General features: G+C 40.7%; 1 protein-coding gene across 3 annotated transcripts in view; it reads right to left on the reverse strand.

Moving 5' to 3' along the window:
* Window positions 1–20,782, reverse strand: part of LOC123318393 (dynein axonemal heavy chain 8-like) — a 1,393,903-nt gene that overhangs the window by 792,940 nt on the left and 580,181 nt on the right. For all 3 annotated transcript variants that reach the window (XM_044905013.1, XM_044905020.1, XM_044905005.1), the window contains one exon: window positions 1,714–1,850. In XM_044905013.1, the coding sequence (XP_044760948.1) occupies window positions 1,714–1,850 (137 nt within the window). The remainder of the gene's footprint in view (window positions 1–1,713; window positions 1,851–20,782) is intronic.

Below are 20,782 nucleotides of genomic sequence, written 5' to 3' on the forward strand. Positions count from 1 at the left end.
TGAGTGTGGTCGGTTATGTATGAGACTGGAAGTAATGGTTTCTTGTCATATCGTAGTATTTTTGGATGCTTCATTCAGAAATGGTGTAGAGCACCGAAAAAAAAATTACAAAATGGCGGAAAACCTGCAATGTTCGTGATTTTTTTTTTCGGTTGCCAAATTGATTTTCATTTCCTAAATTAACACAATTTTTAAAGAATATCTGTGAAAAAATTTTTTCAGAAATCGAACACAACTTTTTTTTCACATGTCTACAGCGAAAAAAAAATTTCACTCGAAATTGATGAAATTTTTCACGATTGTACTTACTTTCATACCTAACACGAATATCAGAATCGAAAAATATCGAACGGTTTCGTTTTTACAGCCATTCAAATGTCCCGTTCGAATATCTGAAATAATAAAAAAACATGACACAGCTTGTGTTCTTAGGCCCATAATTTTTGAATTTGTATGTCGAAACATTTCAGATTGCAAAATCAATTTAAAAAAAATCAGTGAAACTTCATTGAGAGTCGAACTCCCTACTCTGAGTTAAGTATTAATGTGAAATATGAGTCTGTTCTAAGGTTCTGAGTATACATATTAATTTTCGTTGCCGAGAAACAGTAGCTGATAGAATTTGACAGGGTATTTGAATTTTACTGAATAATTCGAGTATATTGAAATATATATAGATGTTAGCAAATGTTAATTTGACCCCTCTTAAAACATACTGATAATGTCCGACGACGAATGTCGAAGATAGAATAAGAGTATAGAACCTATGCTCTGTGAACTCTGTGCTCCAATGTTACCTGCTCTCTCTTTTGCACAGGCCGAACATACAATTACTTGAACTACTTGTCGGGCGGTACGCTTTGTACCTGACCCTTTGTTAGAGCACCTCCACGTGCTAGATAACCGACCGCCATCTTACTTTGTGGATAAAAATACCAACCACGTGTTTTATTAAATCTAACATCAGAGGTGGGATTAGATTTCCTCTTTCTAGGAAAGAAATTGAGGATCCTATTTTGTGAGTGAAAATCGTTTGTGTTTTGTGAGAATCTACAAGAATAAGCCAAAATAGACCAGCAAAATCTCAACAAAGCTCCCGAAGAAAGTGAAGCCATTTCGGTAATGCGGATAATGGAGAACCAGGCCCAACTTCAAATGAAGATGATGGAGTTGCTAGCCAACATGTTTAGTTTAAGGAACGACACCGACCACTTTGAGGATTATACAATACACCCATACACTCATCAGAATATCGCTCAAAGTTGACCAAACACCCCCCAGGCAACAAGTGTACGTCATAATGACGTACCTTAAACGTCATGTCAGAAGTCATATAGATCTCAAAGTTGACGTCATTTTGACGTTTAGATAACGGTCAAATGTCAGCGTCATTATGACGTCACCTTCATTCGTCATTTTCGCGTTGATGACGTCTTCTGTCAGGAAATCCCAAATTGAGTACTTTATTTAAACGTACGCTTGCTGCTGTATCTCGCTGAGGCGTCGAAAACGAGGTATATGTCATAAGGCAAAAATGATTCTCCCGATGTCGTTTACCGACAATATATGTCCCGGTTATGATGAAACATCATGTATTTTTGAATCTGGATCTTGAAATAATCAGAATTCAACGAATCCAATCTCTCTCTATAATGTACGATCCAATTTTCATCGAGAATCATCAGATAATCAAAAAGACTAATTCTAACTTACATGAAAACAAAAACAGGCTTCCTTTCTTTTCTTGCTTGTAGCACAATGTAGATCTGCTGTGCAGCTACGGAAAGTACTGGCAACTCAATTCGATTGAATTCGTCGAAACAACCCCAACTGCCTGATTGTGCTAGTCCCTGAAATTAAATAGAAAAGGCTCGATGAGTTTGAATGAAAATAGTCGCAACTTTCAACATGAAGATCAAGAGGTTCAGGCGTATCGGGATAGATTCTTTGGTGCTAATAACGTGGCCTATTAGCAGTTCAAGAGAAATGAAAGGAATTCAAATGTGAAATTTTGAATTTATGTGGCCGATACTGATGAAAATCCATGATTGAATCTTTACCCACCTGAAGATGCTTTTGTGATAGCGCAACACGTGTCGTGTTTAGAAAACTCATTTTGTGAAATCGTATAAACTGTTTCAAGTTCAAATGTGAAAGTTGGGATTCCGTAAAAAGGTACCTATCTATATTTCCAAAATATGCTCAGGTTTTTGACATGTTACACCTGGAATAAATTTGTATCTGGTATCAAGATTTACCAAAGTGCATTGTTTGGTGGGCTCGGGGTACAGCATACCGAAATCGCTTAGCCCTCACCGATAAGTGAGGACACTGCCCTAATTTCTCTCTACCGTTAATATAATATTAGTTCAATAGAAATTTATAATATTATTCTCTTTTACCTTCAAAACAAGGAATCAGCTGATAACATCGTTGGTGAAATGACTAATCAGATCAAATATAAATTTATCTGCTTCTCTGACAGTGCAAAAAGGTGGCCAAGGTCTGCAGCTGATCGCATATGTCGATGCAATGGTTGATCATATAATTTTTTGTGGTTTATAAGAATGTACTGTTATTAAAATAATAATAATAATAATAATAATAATAATAATCATGCAACTAACGAGTCCAATTCAATTGCGGACTCGAACCGCTGAAGGTACTGCGCAGGATATTCAGCCAGTGCTCACCCAAGCGGGGTTAGTTAGAAAGCGCATGTAGTGGACAACGTCCATATATGAAACTATTGTGCGCATATATAACTCCATCACGGGACTAGGGCAGAACACGAACAACTATAGGAAAAGGCTCCATGAGGAATTCTGCAACGCCTACCCAAATCTCAATGTCACTGAACAACGGGTGGCAGACCAGTACCGCGTTATTCTGAGAAATGAACTAATACCAATGGCCAGAATCGACGCAATTAAACGAGAACTTCAGCGTCCGCCAGTTACAGAGAGCGACACCAACACCTCTGATGAGATTCACATGCCTAGGCAACAACAGCCAGAAGAAATTGACGCTGAAAGTCCATCTTGCAACCCAAGTGAGGCAGAACACCAGGACGATAGGGAAGAGCTCCACCGACAAGTTGACTCTGAGATAATAATAAAATAATAATAATAATAATGTTTATTGACCCAAAATAACAAGAAAATACAAATAAATCCACCAATACACAATCGTCAACAAACATTTAAAGACCACAAAAGTCCAAGCACTTGTCTGTGTTAATAACTTTACTTATCTACATACGCATTTATGCACAGATGGAGGTGAGTTTACTTTATTCTTTCTAATCACAATCTAATGCTGAAAGTGAGTAATTACTTAAACCAAAAGTCCATAATAACTAAATAAAATTATTTCTATTCCAGAAGGAAATCCAAAAGTTCCAGTGTTGTTGTTCTATCCAGTGTCTTATCTGCCTGTTGTAGTTGGAATGAGACCGAATGTCCCTCAAATGCTCTGGAAGCCTATTGTACAAAAGTGGGGCGAGGTAGGTAAATGTTCTAAGAGTACTCGTTTTATTTAATTAATTAATTTAGGCAGGTTTATGTGCTTATTCCTCAATTTTCTGCCTTTCTCAGGTACAGGTGTAGTGGTATTGTGCTGATATATGAGAAGGGTCCTTGCATATAGTTGCCTGGTAGTAAGCAATTTCCCAGTCCTGAATAGATCTTCCGTTGAATGAGTGATAGGTTTCTTGTAAATAATCTTCAATATTCATTTCTGCATTTTTTCTATTCTTGCATAGTGGCAGTTGGCCATTCCACCCCATGCTAGTATGCCATAGTTTAAGTGTGATTCTATGAATGCATGATACACGCCTTTTAGTTCATCTTCGTCACATATTTGCCTGATGTTTTTAAATTTGCTCAGCATCGGTCGCAGTTTTCTCACGACTAAATTGGCCTGCACCTTCCATCTTAAGTGGATGTCTATAAGGACTCCTAAATATTTTATTGTGTCTGTTTTCTCTATTGTGAATTCATTTTCTGCTGAGAGTCTATCAAACGTTGGAGATCTTCTGAAATCACTGGTGTAATACATAAATTTTGTCTTCTCCATGATAACCGTGAGCTTGTTAACGTCAAAGAAATTCAACAACTGACCAAAACCATATTCTGCCTTCTTTTTAACTGCCTACGATGTTTCTCCCGTGAAAAATAGAACCGTGTCATCAGCGAAACTAATTATATCTGCTTCCAATCCGATATCGAACATTTCATTCACATAAATTAAAAACAATAAAGGTCCAAGCACCGTTCCTTGAGGTACTCCGCATGTAATGGTTCTAGGACTACTAGTCGACTCTCCAATCCTCGCACACTGTTGCCTTCCGTTTATGTAACTCGACAGCAATTTATAAGATAGTCCCCTGCATCCACACTCTTCCAACGTCTGCATCAATATTTCATGGTCTACCGTATCAAAGGCTTTTTGCAGATCTACAGATATTCCTATGGCGGGAATGTTTTTATCTATAGCATCCGATATAAGAGCCATCAGTCTAGCAATTGCATCCTGTGTAGATCTTTTTCTTTGAAATCCGTATTGACTACGCGATAACAAGTTATATTTTGTTAAGAAGCCCAGTATTCGTGTTTTCAGGATCCTCTCGAAGATCTTCGCAAAAGTTGACGTCAGGCAAATCGGTCAATAATTTTTCATTTCTTCTTTATTGGACGACTTGTAAATCGGTATAACTATTGCCTTCTTTAAGATTGTCGGAAAGGTACCAGTGGAAATGCTCCTGTTTATAAGTTTAGTCAGCGGCTTGATGATCAATTCAGCAACAGTTTTCACACATTCGGTTTTAATTCCGTCATGTCCTGGTGCCTTTGCATTCTTGAGTGTCTTAATCTCATACAATACCTCTGCCTCATCAGTCTCGAAAAACACCATCGAATTCGCTATTATCGCTATTATCTTTTTTCTCCTCTTAATGGAGTATGATAATAATAATAATAATAATAATAATAATAATATTCCCCGCACGGGGGTACTACTTAGTAGTATACGGGTGTGACAATCCCGCGGACCCCGGTCACTCTCAGCCGATGTCGGAAAGAAATCAGCTAAGCCTCGGAAAACAGTCGCTGCCTGGGGATCGTCAGGGCACGTCTGGAGTTGGTGCCGGACGTGACAGCATGCGGGACACCAACGGCAGAACGCTAAGAAGGCGGGCGCCTGCCACACAAAAAGCTACGCCTCTAGACGAGGAGGACATCGACGAGGAGAGAGTTCAGGTTGTCGGTCGCATAGGGATTCAAAGCTCGCAAGAGCACCCCGTAGTCGGAACCGGCAGCCGAAACAGGACAGCACAAAGGGGACGCCACAAGTGGACGCCCGAGCAGCATAGCCTGCTGTCTGCGCTATACAGAAGATCAGGACCCGACAGAAGGAGATACATGAATAGGCTGCATGGTCTGTGGTGCGATAATTGTCCAGACAGATGCTCCAGACCGACAGCAACAAAGGCCAAGGACAGTGAGAGATTCATCAGAGTTAATCGACAATACAAAAGAGGCATTTGAGGCTGCCGTTGGAGACCCACTGATCAAACCCACCCGGATAAAATCAAGACACAAGGCTGAAGATCTAGCCGTTTTGAATAGCATCATTCAAGATCATCTTAACGAGACCTGTTCACTGGAAGAGGTGGAGGCTGCAGTGAGAGCAGCCGCTTATCTACTATGTCCACCGAAAAGTACAGCTGCGAATAATAATAATAAGCATAGGAAAAGGCTAAATCGACTTGACATCAAAATAAAATCAATGAGGCAGCAGGCATCTTGGTACCAATGTGTCATAGATGTTCTGAAAAGAAAAACTTAACCGAGCAAGAGAATGAGGGAGATGATTGAGGAGCTTCGTGCTATACATGGTACCGTTAACTTGCCCACAGTTCATCTACTGAAGCAGAAAGCTGTAAATAAAATAAGATCACTTGTAGCAGCACGAAAGAAATTGATAAGGAGAGAAAGATGGATCAAAGATAACAACACCTTCACCGCGGAACCATCGAAATTATTTCAACCTCAACAGCAAGAGGTGCAAAACCCACCATCACCTCAGGACGTCGAAGAGTTTTGGAAAAGCCTGTACGAACAACCAGCAAAAACCAGGGATACTCCAGCACTTCCCAGATTCCAGCAGATGTGTGATCAAACCCTACAGCAGAACGACGAACTTTCTGAAATATCAGCCGAAGATATTAGACAAGCCCTTAAGAACAAGAATGATTTCACAGCACCCGGACCAGACGGTATTCAGAACTACTGGTGGAAGAGCTTTCCGGCTACACATAAACACCTGGCAAGATTATTCAGCGGAATGCTGATTCGCCGTGAGCCCATTCCTTCATGGTTGGTGGAGGGTAGGACAGTGCTGATACCAAAATCAGGGGACTTAGGGCAACCCAAGAACTATCGCCCAATCACTTGCCTCAACACACTGTACAAGATACTCACAAGTGTTATGCAAGATCGAATTCTGAGGGTTATTGGACCAGTGTGGGACAGTATCTACGAACAGAGGGGAGCAAAGAAAGGAGTGCAAGGATGCAAGGACCACTTGCTGATCGACAAGAGCGTATGCCTAGACGCCAGACATTACAAGCGCGACCTACATACATCATGGTTAGACTACGCGAAAGCATTTGACACCTCGCCGCACGACCTGATCATACGACTATTAAAAATGCTGAAAGTCCACCCTAACATCATCCATGCGATAGAAAGCATCATTGCGTTGTGGAAAACGAAGTTTGCCATCCGAGCAGAGGGACGAACCGTTTATACGGGATGGGTGAGGTACAGAAGAGGAGTGTTCCAGGGAGATTCGCTAAGCCCGTTATTATTCTGCATAAAACTCATGCCACTATCAATTGAGCTGAGGGCAAGCAAAATAGGATACAAGGCCGGTCCACCAGGCAGAAGGAACCACCTGATCTCCCACCTTATGTACGGGACGACTTGAAACTCTACGCTCCCTCCAGGACCGCACTACAGCAACTATTGAATATCGTTTCCGACTACACCTCTGCAATGGGAATGTCATTTGGTTTGGACAAGTGTGCTGTTTTTCATCTCCGCAGGGGAAGGGTTGATGATCCAGGAGAAGATATCCAACTGGAAGATGGAATGACTTTTCGACGTCTGGAAGAGGGAGAAACTTACAAGTTTCTCGGGATGAAACAGAGGGGAGTACTGGAGACAACCCAGATAAAGGACGCCTTATCAGCCAGCTACAAGAAGAAGCAGAGAGACATCTGGAAATCACAGCTGTCAGGAAAGAACAAAGTATCAGCTACAAATATGCTAGCCATCCCGATACTTACCTACTCTTTCGGGGTGGTAAACTGGACGGTAAACGAACTCCTCGATCTTGATAGGTCAACAAGAAAAACGATGAACATGAATCGTAGCCTTCACCCAAATAGCTCGATTCAGAGGATATACCTTCCCCGAAGCCAGGGGGGTAGAGGATTGCAATGTTTGGAATATCAACACTATCAACAAACATTGGAAACAGCAGTAAGGGTCCTAAGAAGTGAAGATCCGCTTCTGAAGTTTGTAGCTCAGCATGAACTCGCGAACCACGGAGCCTTCCTATTTCGAGCTGGACAGAGAGCCTTGGAGAAGCTCGGTATAACCGGCGTGTCGATCGATCCTGAGCGAGCTGGAGCACCGATCACTCAAGCGGACCAAAGAAGGCTAGCAAGACTGATCCGGAAGTCTCAGTCGAATACATTACTCGAACATCATATGAGTAAGAGACTGCACTCCATATTTTTCAGGAGTTTAAAAGACCAAGATCTGTCGGAAGAATTTTTTTTCGCCTTTCTAAAGTCGGCTAGCCTTAAGTCAGAGACGGAGGGATTTGTGATGGCGTGTCAGGATGGAGTAATAAATACCAGATGGTATAAAAAGAACATCATGAAAATGGACACCCCAACAACGTGCAGAGCGTGCCATAGTCAACAGGAAACGATTATGCACATTCTTTCCGCCTGCAGAGTCCATGCTCCATCGGGGTATATAGAGAGACACAACGCGGCACTCCGAGTTCTCTACTTCCATCTGAGGGCGGCATATGAGATAGACAAAGAACCGGTGCTACCATATGTGCCTCTGGAGATTGAAGCGGTGGTCCAGAACGAGAAAGCTCGAATATACTGGAACTATCCTGTCTCAACAACACGGCAGATCAATGCAATAAAGCCAGACATACTTCTTTTGGACAAAGAGCTGAAGGAATTGTTCGTCGTGGAATTCTCATCCCCTGCAGAAAACAACATGGTGATGAAGGAAGAGCAGAAAAGGCAAAAATACAAAGATCTTGTTTTCGAGCTTGGAACTATGTACCCGGGTCATAAAGTCAAGATGGTTGTACTGATCATAGGATGTCTCGGAGGAATGAGAGCCAACTACGTGGAAGAATTGAAGATTATTCCGGCCTGCAGATCTTGGGCCGAGATACTAGCGCACAGAATGCAGAAGGCGGTGTTGCTTGGGTCACTGCATATCATCAGATCCCATGAACACTAGATGCCACTTGCAGCTCATGTCTTTTGTTAAGGGACGCTGCAAGGGCTGGACGAAGAACTTCTCAGTGGAATGTGTGAGGGGTTTTTAGTGAGTAGCCAAACAAGATCTCGGAGTCTCACACTACCTAGAGTGCGGACCCTCTGGGCGCCCATAAAAGGTTTTCCCCTCACACGACGGAAAAAAAAAAATAATAATAATAAATGCTCAATAAGGATGAGGACAGAGCACTATTCATCGATGTGGCGATTCCAAATACTACCAATCTTCTAGATAGGCACACTGAAAAAATTTCAAAATACAGAGATCTCGAGGAACAAACCAGAAGACAGTGGAAGCTAAAAGATATCAAGACCATCCCTATTGTAATTTCATCTACAGGCCTGATACCGAAGAAACTACTGGAGAACTTGGAGAAACTTCAGCTGGACGAAAATATTTATAGAGTCATGCAGAAGGCGGTACTGCTCGGAACGGCGAGAACTGTACGCAAGTACATGGGAAATGCAGAGGAACACCGTCTGCGCCGACAGGAAGTACGGGTCGACAGGAATCCAACCTACAGCAGGGAGGCGAGGAGCGACCTGGACCCGACCACCACCTCGAGCCCGAAAACCTGGAAAGGGCTCCAACAGAGCTTAATCCTTTTGATATCTGAGATATCTGGGATAAGTGAATTTTCCTCTGGAGAGGAGTGTGAAAGCCTCAAGGCTAAAGTCATAATAATAATAATAATGAAAAATCAATCAGAACCAGATGAAGAAAGAATTAACGGAGGAGTTCACCCGAAGATTGAGGAGGATAATGAGAACTGGTCTTAAAAGCAAGAATCTGATAAAAGCGATTAACACCTACGCTTGCTCGGCGCTGAGCTATTCATTTGGTATTATCTTTGGACGACTACCGATTTAGCAGCTTTACAGAGAAAAATAAGGACGATGCTGACTAAATACAATTAACGTCACCCCAAAAGCTCAATAGAACGGACAGAGCTGCCACGACATCTTGGGGGTAGAGGAATTGTTGATTTGTCCAACCGTTTGTCCCAGGAAATTGAAGGACTTCGAAAATATTTCTTGAGCAAGGCAGCTTCGTCAGAACTCCATCGAGTAGTTTGTGTTGCTGATACTTCCACACCGTTGAAGCTACACCAGGATCACTTGGAAACCGTCGAACACTCTGCAGAAATTAAAATGCAGAAACTGATTGGCAAACTTTTGCATGGTAGGCACCAGAATAAGGTCAACCATGATTACGTCGACATATCTGCGTCGAACTACTGGTTGACTTCCGGAAGGTTGTTTCCTGAGAGAGAGGGCTTCATGCTCGCTATCCAGGATCAGGTGATTCCAACAAGAAATTACATGAAATACATCGCCAAGGATGCCTCTGTGGCGGACGATAGCTGTCGTTATGGCTGTGCGACACATGAAACTGACGGAGTACTTGAACGGGAATCAAGGAAGAAAGGTTGCGAAAGCTGCCAAAGAAATCATGGATAGAAACAGAACACACACAGAACGAGAGACGGAAAATGCTACTGCTCACCACTGCCTCGACACTCTGAAGCAAAATTTAAGTCTGTATGAAGAACGCCTGAGAAGATATAAAAGCAATTATAGCCGGAAAAGAGACAATAATTCATTCAAAAAGTCGGAAGAAACTTTCTACCGGTCACTCACATCGTCTGATGGAGAAAATGAAAAGTTACCACCAAAGGAAGCCATTGAAAAATTCTGGACCGAACAATTATCAACGAAACCTCAGTTCAATGGAGATATCGGATGGATTGAAGATGAAAAGTCTGAAGCTATAAAATATGAGCCGATGCAACATGACATGATCACAATTGAAGAAGTAAAATCAGCTATCAGAGGACTGCACAACTGGAAAGCACCTGGGCCTGATGGATTACAGAACTTCTGGATCAAGAAACTTTAGATCATGCATGACAAATTGACCTCCGCAATAAATAATGTCATTGAAAATCCTGAAAGAATGCAAATATTCCTTACACATGGTACAACGTACCTGTTACCTAAACACCAAAGGAATACAGAAAACCCATCCAAATACCGACCAATCACATGTCTTCCAACGATGTACAAATTAATCACATCGTGCATTTCAAATCGAATTCACAACCATTGCGAAAGGAATAACATCATCGCCATGCAACAGAAAGGATGCACCAAAGAGCCGAGGGTGCAAAGAACAGCTAATAATTGATTCAGTTATCTGCAATCAAGCAATCTCCAAGCGAAGGAATCTTTACGCTGCGTACATAGACTACAAGAATGCATTCGATTCCATACTTCACGAATGGCTTTTGACTTTCTTGAACATTTACAAGGTGGAACCTAATATTGTTGAGTTCCTGAAAAACGCCATGTCAACCTGGCGTACTAGTCTTCAAATGAAAGCAGCAGATGGTTCCATTGCACCAAGACCTATTCCAATAAGACGCGGAATTTTCCAAGTTGATTCGCTGAGACCTCTGTGGTTCTGCATGGCCCTGAATCCCTTGTCTCATAGATTGAACTCTACGGACCACAGATTTGTCATCAAAAGCGGCAGTAGAACTATGATGAAACTGAATCATCTCCTTTACATGGACGATTTGAAACTCTTCGCATTTACCAAGAGACAAATACAACTGATGCTGAAAATGGTGGAAGGATTCTCGGAAGACATCAAAATGAAGTTTGGACTAGAAAAATGTCGACTGCTGAACATAACGAGAGGGAAAATAGAAGATGGTACGTTCAAACTCAAGGAAGGTGCAGAAATTGAAGGATTAAAGGAAGGAGACACATACAAGTATCTGGGCATAAAACTGGCAAGAAAAATCAATCAGAGTCAGATGAAGAAAGAACTAACGGAGGAGTTCACCCGAAGATTGAGAAGGATAATGAGAACTGGCCTTGACAGCAAGAATCTGATAAAAGCGATTAACACCTACGCTTGCTCGGCGCTGAGCTATTCATTTGGTATTATCTCTTGGACGACCACCGATTTAGCAGCTTCACAAAGAAAAATAAGGACGATGCTGACTAAACACAATAAACATCACCCCAAAAGCTCAATAGAACGGACAGAGCTGCCACGACATCTTGGGGGTAGAGGAATTGTTGATTTGTCCAACCGTATGACCCAGGAAATTGAAGGACTTCGAAAATATTTTCTGAGCAAGGCTACTTCATGAGAATTCCATTAAGTAATTTGTGTTGCTGATAGTTCTACACCGTTAAAGCTACAGCAGGACCACTGGGAAACCGTCGAACACTCTGCAGAAAGTAAAATGCAGAAACTGATTGGCAAACCTTCGCATGGAAGGCACCAGAACGAGGTCAACCATGATTACGTCGACATATCTGCGTCGAACTACTGGTTGACCTCCGGAAGGTTGTTTCCTGAGACAGAGGGCTTCATGCTCGCCATCCAGGATCAGGTGATTCCAACAAGGAACTACATCAAATATATCGCCAAGGATGCCTCAGTGGCGGATGATAGCTGTCATTATGGCTGTGCGGCACATGAAACTATCCAGCACATCACCGGGGGATGTCAGAAGTTCGCGGGCACGGAGTACAAGAATAGACACGTTGCCAAGATTCTTCACCAAGAATTGGCACTAAAATACCAACTTCTAAGTTCGAAAAAAGTTCCCTATTACAATTACCATCCCGATGCTGTATTGGAAAATGAACATCACAAGCTCTACTGGGATCGCAAGGTTCTCAGAGACCCGAAAATAACCCACAATAGACCAGACCTCATATAGCTCTATAAGGATGAGGACAGAGCACTATTCATCGATGTGGCGATTCCAAATAATAACAATCTTCTAGATAGGCACACTGAAAAAATTTCAAAATACAGAGATCTCGAGGAACAAACCAGGAGACTGTGGAAGATGAAAGATATCAAGACCATCCCTATTATCATCTACAGGCCTGATACCGAAGAAACCACTAGAGAACTTGAGGAAACTTCAGCTGGACGAAAATATCTACAGTCAAGCAGAAGGCGGTACTGCTGGGAACGGCGAGAACTGTACGCAAGTACATGGGAAATTAAGAGGTCTGCTCTGACACCGTCTGCTCCGACAGGAAGTGCGGGTGGAGCAGGAATCCAACCGGCGGCAGGGAGCCGAAGAGCGGACCCGACCACCACCACGAGCCCGAAAACCTGAAGAGGGCTCCAACAGAGCTTAATCCTTTTGATATCTGAGATATCTGGGATAAGTGAATTTTCCTCTGGAGAGGAGTGAGAACGCCGCAAGGCTAAAGTCATTTATTTGCATTTCAAAGGTTATTACAAATAATAAATTAGAAATGAGGTCAAATCAGATAGATAAAGTAAGCTATTTAAAGTTCATACAACCCATAAAAAATTCATCTAGTGAATAAGGTTCGATGCTAACTAGGAACTGGTATATTTTCTTCTTATAGGCATTGAGTTCTTTAATAGTTCTCAGACTCTCTGAAAGTGAGTTATATAACTTCATACATATATATTTACTATTGTTCTGAGCTAGACTGAGGGAATGCTTAGGATACAAGTAGGGTGCCTACGTCTAGTGTTGTTAACATTTAATATTTTTTGTATGTATAGCCCGACTACAGTCAACAAGTTATCCCTTCTAACATTCTCCTACATGTTTCACGGTATTTCATTTTGTTGATGACCCTAATGGCCAACTTCTGTATTCTGAAGACCTTAAACAACTGATTACTGTTGCCCCAAGTCATCATACCGTATGTAATCGCAGATTAAAAACTGGAATAATACAAAATCATCAACAGACTCTTGTCAACAAATTGTTTAAGTACAGTGAAGGTGTAAACACTTCTTCTCAATTTCTGACACTCTGGCAGAGACCGTGGATGTGAACATGCCATTTCAAGTTGAAGTCTAGCTGAATATCCAGAAATTTGACAGTGCTCAGGCATGGCACCATAACATTCATTCATTCATTCATTGCTGTATCCCGTTGCCGGGAATGAATCTACAAAAAGAAGAAAAAAGGGAAAAAACAAAAAGAAAAAGGAAAAAAAAAACAAAATTAATAAAAAGGATGTGCGAACAGACTTATAATTTTTCAGGGCTAATTGCGACTGTGTGCTCTCCTGTGACTGTAGAGACCCAACCGTGACCTACATATCCTACCACACTCCGGGCATGGATAGTCACCAACCAGATCTGGCCGCCGCTGTATCCTTCTCGAGTCTCCATTATAACTGTGTACCAAAGACCTCCACTGTGACCTGCCTAACTCTAGTTGTTCCCAGTTATGATTGGCATTAACTGTTTTTAGGGATGGATGTAGAGTATCCTTAAACCGCTTATACTGGCCTCCTGGTTTCCGGGCTTCCTCTGTCAATTCGCCATACAGAGCTATTTTGGAGAGTCTTGTATCTTGCATCCTCAGAATGTGGCCGCTCCATCTGAGTTGGGCCCTCGTTACTTGAGTCTCAATTGTTGCTCTCGAGCGTTGCAAGACTTCTGCATTCGAAACTTTGTGGAACCATCTGATGTGCATTATCTGTCTTAGATGACGTTGTTGCGTTTTTTCAAGCTGTTTAATATGTCGCCTGTAGGGCGTCCAGCTTTCGCTTCCGTAAAGGAGCGTTGGGAGGGCCACTGCTTTGTAAACAGCTGTCTTGGTTTTCAGATTGAGGTCGTGATTTTGAAACACTCTATCCTTTAGCTTCCAGAATGCCCGTGATGCCGAATTGATACGGTTGTGTATTTCCGTGTCAAGGTTAGCCCTAGTATTTATGAAGCTTCCCAAGTATTTGAACTGCTCGACTTGTTCTAGAGTTTCATTCTCCAGGCTGATATCTGTTGGAAGGCTTTCTGGCGGACTTACCAGGATTTTGGTTTTGTCGATATTGAGTCTAAGACCTAAAGCTTCGTATATATGTTTATAGCTGTCCAACATTATCTGTAGATCCTCCGAGCTGCTAGCGATAAGTGAACAGTCGTCTGCATATTTAAGTTCAGTGATAAACTTGGTACTGGTTTTTGCTCTGATGCGCTTCAGGTTGAACAGGCCTCCATCAAATCTGAATCTTATCCCAACACCTCTTACAGGCATACTCATGTCAGCAATCATCGACACAGCTATGGCGAAAATATTGAACAGTAAAGGCGCTAATACGCAGCCTTGTTTTATTCCAGAGTTGGTTGAGAAATGGTCGGTTGTAGAACCCTTATGCTGTATTCTAGCGGTGTTGTTGGTATGAAGGCTTTCACACACTGCTAAGAATTTTTCGGGTACTCCAAGACGTGCCATGATTTTCCATAGCGCTCTCCGATTCACCGAGTCGAACGCCTTATTTAGATCGATATAGGCTGTATAGATCCTTGATTGTTGTTCACGGGCCTTCTCTTGCAGCTGTCGCAGTGTGAAAATTAGGTCCACCGTACCTCGATTTGGTCGAAAGCCGCACTGGGATTCAGGCAATAGCTTCTCCAAGAGTGGAACCAGACGATTAGCCATAATCTTCGAGAGAATTTTACAGGCCACACTAAGCAACGATATGCCCCTGTAGTTGTTGCAATTCGACGTATCGCCTTTGTTCTTATAGAGGTTGATAACTAAAGCGTCTCTGAAGTCTTGTGGCACATCTCCCTGTTCCCAGATCTTGCGGAATAGTGTTAGGAGACTATTGACAATGTCTTCATCCAAGGCCTTGAATATCTCCGCTGGAATGCCGTCTAGACCAGGTGACTTATCATTTTTCATATTTTTAATCGCACTTATGATTTCCGACATTGAGATTTCGTCATCAAGCTATGTCATCGGACTATACGCGGGGAGCAGGTCTAAAATGGACTAATCCGAGTCGTTATATCGATTCAATCAATGCCAATCATAACTGGGAACAACTAGCGTTAGACAGGTCACACTGGAGATCTATGGTGCACAGTTATAGTGGAGACTCGAGAAGAATTCAGCGGCGGCCAGATCTGGTTGGTGACTATCCATGCCCGGAGTCACCGGAGTGTGGAAGGATCTGTAGGTCACGGTTGGGTCTCTTCAGTCACAGGAGGGCACACAGTCGCAATTAGCCCCAAGAAATTTATAAGTCTGTTCTTTTTTATGTCTTTTTGTAGATTAATTCCCGGTAACGGGATACAGCAATGAATGAATGAATGAATGAATGAATGAATGAATGCTCCTTCCATCTTTCGAGAATTCTTTTATCATCAGTTAGAATAAGGCAGAATAAACTTCAGCTGGACGAAAATATCTACAGTCAAGCAGAAGGCGGTACTGCTGGGAACGGCGAGAACTGTACGCAAGTACATGGGAAATTAAGAGGTCTGCTCTGACACCGTCTGCTCCGACAGGAAGTGCGGGTGGAGCAGGAATCCAACCGGTGGCAGGGAGCCGAAGAGCGGACCCGACCACCACCACGAGCCCGAAAACCTGAAAAGGGCTCCAATAGAGCTTAATCCTTTTGATATCTGAGATATCTGGGATAAGTGAATTTTCCTCTGGAGAGGAGTGAGAACGCCGCAAGGCTAAAGTCATTTATTTGCATTTCAAAGGTTATTACAAATAATAAAATAGAATGAATGAATGAATGAATGCTCCTTCCATCTTTCGAGAATTCTTTTATCATCAGTTAGAATAGCTCCACCATAACACCTTGCAATTCAACAGTTTCGGGAGGCAGAATACTAGAACGATCACTATGGAACACAGCACACTCTGTCTTATCAACGTTTAGGTGGAGCATATTATTAGAGCACCTACTCTTGACACCGACCAAAGTCATCTCAGCTTTTCTAAATGTTTCCTCAATCTTTTTGTCCAGTGCAATAATGTTGGTATCACCAGCGTAAATAGTCATATCCACCACTACATCACGAAGTTGTGGATTTCCCTCAAGATCAGATGGTAGGTCATTGATGTAAACGGGAAAGAGCAGTGGGCCCAGTATGCTGCCCTGTAGACTCCCAGCTCGATCAGTTCCTCGTCTGACGTAAATACTTCTCCTTTGGTCGAGATCACAACTTTCTGCCTACGCCCTTCTAGATAGCTCCTGATGAGGTTCAATTGCTTGTCTCGAATTCCGTAGTGTTCAAGCTTCTGTATCAGTTGTCTGTGGTTAACAGAATCAAATGCCTTCGAAAGGTCCAAGAAGAGCCCTGCGGTACATATCCATTATCCACGGCCTCGATGGGTTTACTTGTTAGCTGAAAGATTGCAGTCTCTGTATTCCTATTCTTCCTGAAACCATGCTGGTGATTAGTGAATATTCCAAATTTTCTGAAAAAGGGCAGCAATCTGTTAGATAATATTTTCTCACAGAGTTTCGCAAAAGTTGTTAGCATGCTGATGGTGCGATAGTTCTCCATTGCAGTAGAGGGTCCTTTCTTATAGCAGGGTCTGATAATTGCCAGCTTGAGGTCATCTGGGAAAATGCCTTCAATGAAAGCCTGATTCATTATGTAGGTGAGAGTCTCAGCAATTAGACTTCTTGACGATGTGAACAGGTATATTATCATGACCACATGACGATGGATTCTTCATCTGTTTAACAGTACTGATAACTTCTTGGCTAGTTACATCAAACATGTAAAAGCTATTGTCTATCCTTTTCGTTTTCAGTGAAAGTTCTTCTCTTGTTGGATTCGGAGCAGTGACTGCAAAATGGTGATTAAAGTTGCCGGCAATGGTCTGATAGTCTGAGGATGGTAAAACTGGTTCTCTGTTGGAACTTTTGCCTGTAAGTGTATTGAGTAGGTGCCAGGTGGTTTTTGACTTGTTACGAGAGGTTCGGATCATATCTCCGTAGTAGGCCATCTTTGTGCCCTTGAGCATTCTTTCATATTCTTGTTTAACTCTCTTGTATTCTCAAAGTAAAGCTCTATTTCTTTTAGATATTAGGAAGAGAATATCTAATCGCTTCTTCAGATCTTGTATTTCTGGTTTAGATTTGAGAAATTCCAGATGTGACTGCTGAAGAGGTCTTTTTTTCAATTTTTTGAGAGGAAAATTATTTTGGAATATTTTGCTGTAATTACATGTGAATGTGTTAATAACATATCAATCAGTGGCGGCTCGTATTAGTATTAATAGTCAATTAATTATATTTTTTTCTTTATAATGAAAAGTGATATTTTCGTGAAATTTTTTTTTTTTTTGAAATAGTTGCAAGAATAAATTTCATAGTCCCTCATGAACGAAGCGTTCAGCGTGAACGTGAAAGTAATTTTCGCCAGGAAATGTCAGCTGACTGAAACTGTTTCCCTAAATCCAATGTACAACAGTTTCGCAATGTTTAATTTTTCCTATTCCTTGCATTAAATTTTCGATCCAGTATTAACACCCGAGAGCAAAATCACAAAGACTGCAAAATTCAAGTTCACCATGAAGCCATTGAAAGCTGGGATATTCCCTGTCACTCGATAAGCTTATGAGAACTGCGAATTATGTCAATCGCGTGCATTACGCTTTCGGCGGAATCATAATAGAGAGATATGGAAGCATCTGTAACGTCATACGGAAATACCGTCGAGTGTTATTAACGTTACGACGCATGCGTATTTCCATTTTCAGAATAACGGGCGGTATTAACGTTACGGCATCCCGTAATTACGGGTGGATAACGTAGCACGTTATCGTAATTAATGTTTTGAAACAGAGGCCTCTAAATTGACATTGAGTAGAATTGATTCGAATTCTTTTTAAGAGAATAGTAGTAGAATAGATTTAAATGAGTTTCTCAAGAAAATCCAATTACAAAAGGTAAAAGTGTATTAGTGTATATCTTCAGTTCATGGGTCACATGGAAGGAAAAGTCGAGTAAAAATAGAAATTTCCATGTAGTGTTCAATTCTGAGTTCTTATTTCAATCTTATATTGATTATGGACTATGAAACTTGTTTTCGATAGGAAATAAAAGGGTTCAATTTGAGCTTTTTTCATTAAGACTCGCAAAAGTAGATACAGATACAACTATATTGGACATTAGCTTATGCCTTGATGGCAGTAAGGCAGTACACAAATTATTCTACATTATCTCTACATATCCTCCAGAAGATATAATGAAGCTCCAATATTAAATTCCAAAAATCATAACAATTTTTTCTTGGTGACTATAGTGACCACTTATAGGTCCATTTACATAATTTTTAAAATTATGGAAGCACCACTGTGAAGAGATTTTTCAATACAGTTTAATAAAACTCCACGCACAAAAAATCCTGAATATGTATCCATATAAGCGCACATAATCCACAAAAACTGCATAAAATCAACCAACAAAGAATTAGAAACCTACATCGACAGCAAACTTTGACATTTACCGATCAGCTGTTGCTTACGCTAATAACGTAAATTCGTATCTTCCATACGACTGAAATCTGAGCCAGATAGCGCAAGACGTTATTCCATTACCGCATAACGTTATAAGCGTACGTTGGCGTTATACGCTTCACCCATATCTCTCTATTGCCGAATAACTTCCCCTAATAATATGCAACGCCTACTGCAGTAAAACGCAACGGCCGTTCAATGTAATGCAACATTTTCACGAGTTCGAATGGGAGGATTTTCATCAAAATATCTAGTTAAGCAGTTCTAAAATATTATGTTTGGATTTATACAGGGTGTGGCGTAATGAATGGATAATATGGGGCCTGCAGGTAGAGGACTCTATGGCGGTCCAGAAAAATATATTTTACGTTTAGTAAAAGTGCCTTGGTTTTCGAGATATTCGAGATTTTCGAAAATTCAAGAAAATCACACCCTTAGCCACTCCTTTTGCAGGCAAGACTCCAAATGAAGGGATGTTTTCAAACTGTTTTTTGGATAGTATTCCTGGATAGATGCGCTATCGAATGTAAATTATTTTTTTTGAGGCGCATGAATAGTTTTTCATGAATAAAAGAATTAACTCAAATTTTTCGTTTTGCTTATTTTTTTTCCTAAGTTCAACCCAGCGTAGTGTGAAAAATAATATGGTTACTTGAGTGCCAAAGCGAGAGAAAACATGTCTGTTTCACTGAGATTCTGAAATGGTATAACTCACTCTATTTTCAGCATTAAATACAAAATAAATTTCTATTACAATGAGTCAAGGCAGAGTTTGACGTAAGCCTTTTTCTGTAATTTTTAGCAACTGAAATGAGACTTGCAAGCAGAATAAAGCAATTATTCATAAGAAGTTGTAGAGCATCTAGTACAGCTCCTGATGCACACTTTGAACACTTTTTGTAAAACTCGATTCAATTAAACAATATTTTAAAATTGTTTTTTTCTATCGTATTCTTTCATTATTAAGCCCTATAGTTATAAAGTTAATAGTTGTTAAGCGAATTTCAAGTAACGAAGTGAATTTTAGCACTTTTGAAATTAAGAAAAAAAGCTGAACATTAGTCAATTTTTATTACATTGAATCAAGACCGTTGTTACAAAAATGCTGAAATTTAATGCATAACTTGAAAATATTGATTTCACAACGTTGGGGTTCAATAATAAAAGAAAACGAGAAAAAAATAACAATTTTAAAATATCGTTTCATTGAATAAAGTTTCACAAATCACGAATGATGCTTAAATTGACCACCATGAGTTCTGATTTATACTCTATAGTCTACACTTTCTAATAAATCATAGCTTTATTGCATAGATATCAACAATTTCAAAATGAGTATCGTTTCATTGAATTAAATATCACAAAAGAATCTCTAAGAGGCCATTATGAGCTTCAGTAAATGCTCTATACCTTCTTATAGACGATTGCTTCATTCTGCTTGCATTTCTCATTTTAGATGCTAAAAATTTTAGAAACACTGTTTACATTAAACTAGGCCTCAACTGATTGCAATAGGAATTTATTTTGTATCAAATGCTGAGAATACAGAGAGTTATACCATTTCGGAATCTCAATGAAACTGGCATGTTTTTTCTTGCATTGGCTCTTAGGTAACCATATTATTTTTTACACCGCGCTAGTTTGAACTTATGAAAAAAAATTAGCAAAACGGAAAAGTTGAGTTAGATCTTTTTTTCATGAAGAACTATTCATGCCCCTCAAAAATAATGAATTACATTCGATAGATCATCTATCCAGGAATACTATCCAAAAAACAGTTTGAAAAAATTCCTTCATTTGGAGTCTTGCCTGCAAAAAGAGTGGCGAAGGGTGTAATTCTCTTGAATTTTCGAAAATCTCCAATATCTCGAAAACTAAGGCACTT

This window comes from Coccinella septempunctata, chromosome 1 (assembly GCF_907165205.1).
Source record: "Coccinella septempunctata chromosome 1, icCocSept1.1, whole genome shotgun sequence".
Taxonomy (NCBI): domain Eukaryota; kingdom Metazoa; phylum Arthropoda; class Insecta; order Coleoptera; family Coccinellidae; genus Coccinella; species Coccinella septempunctata.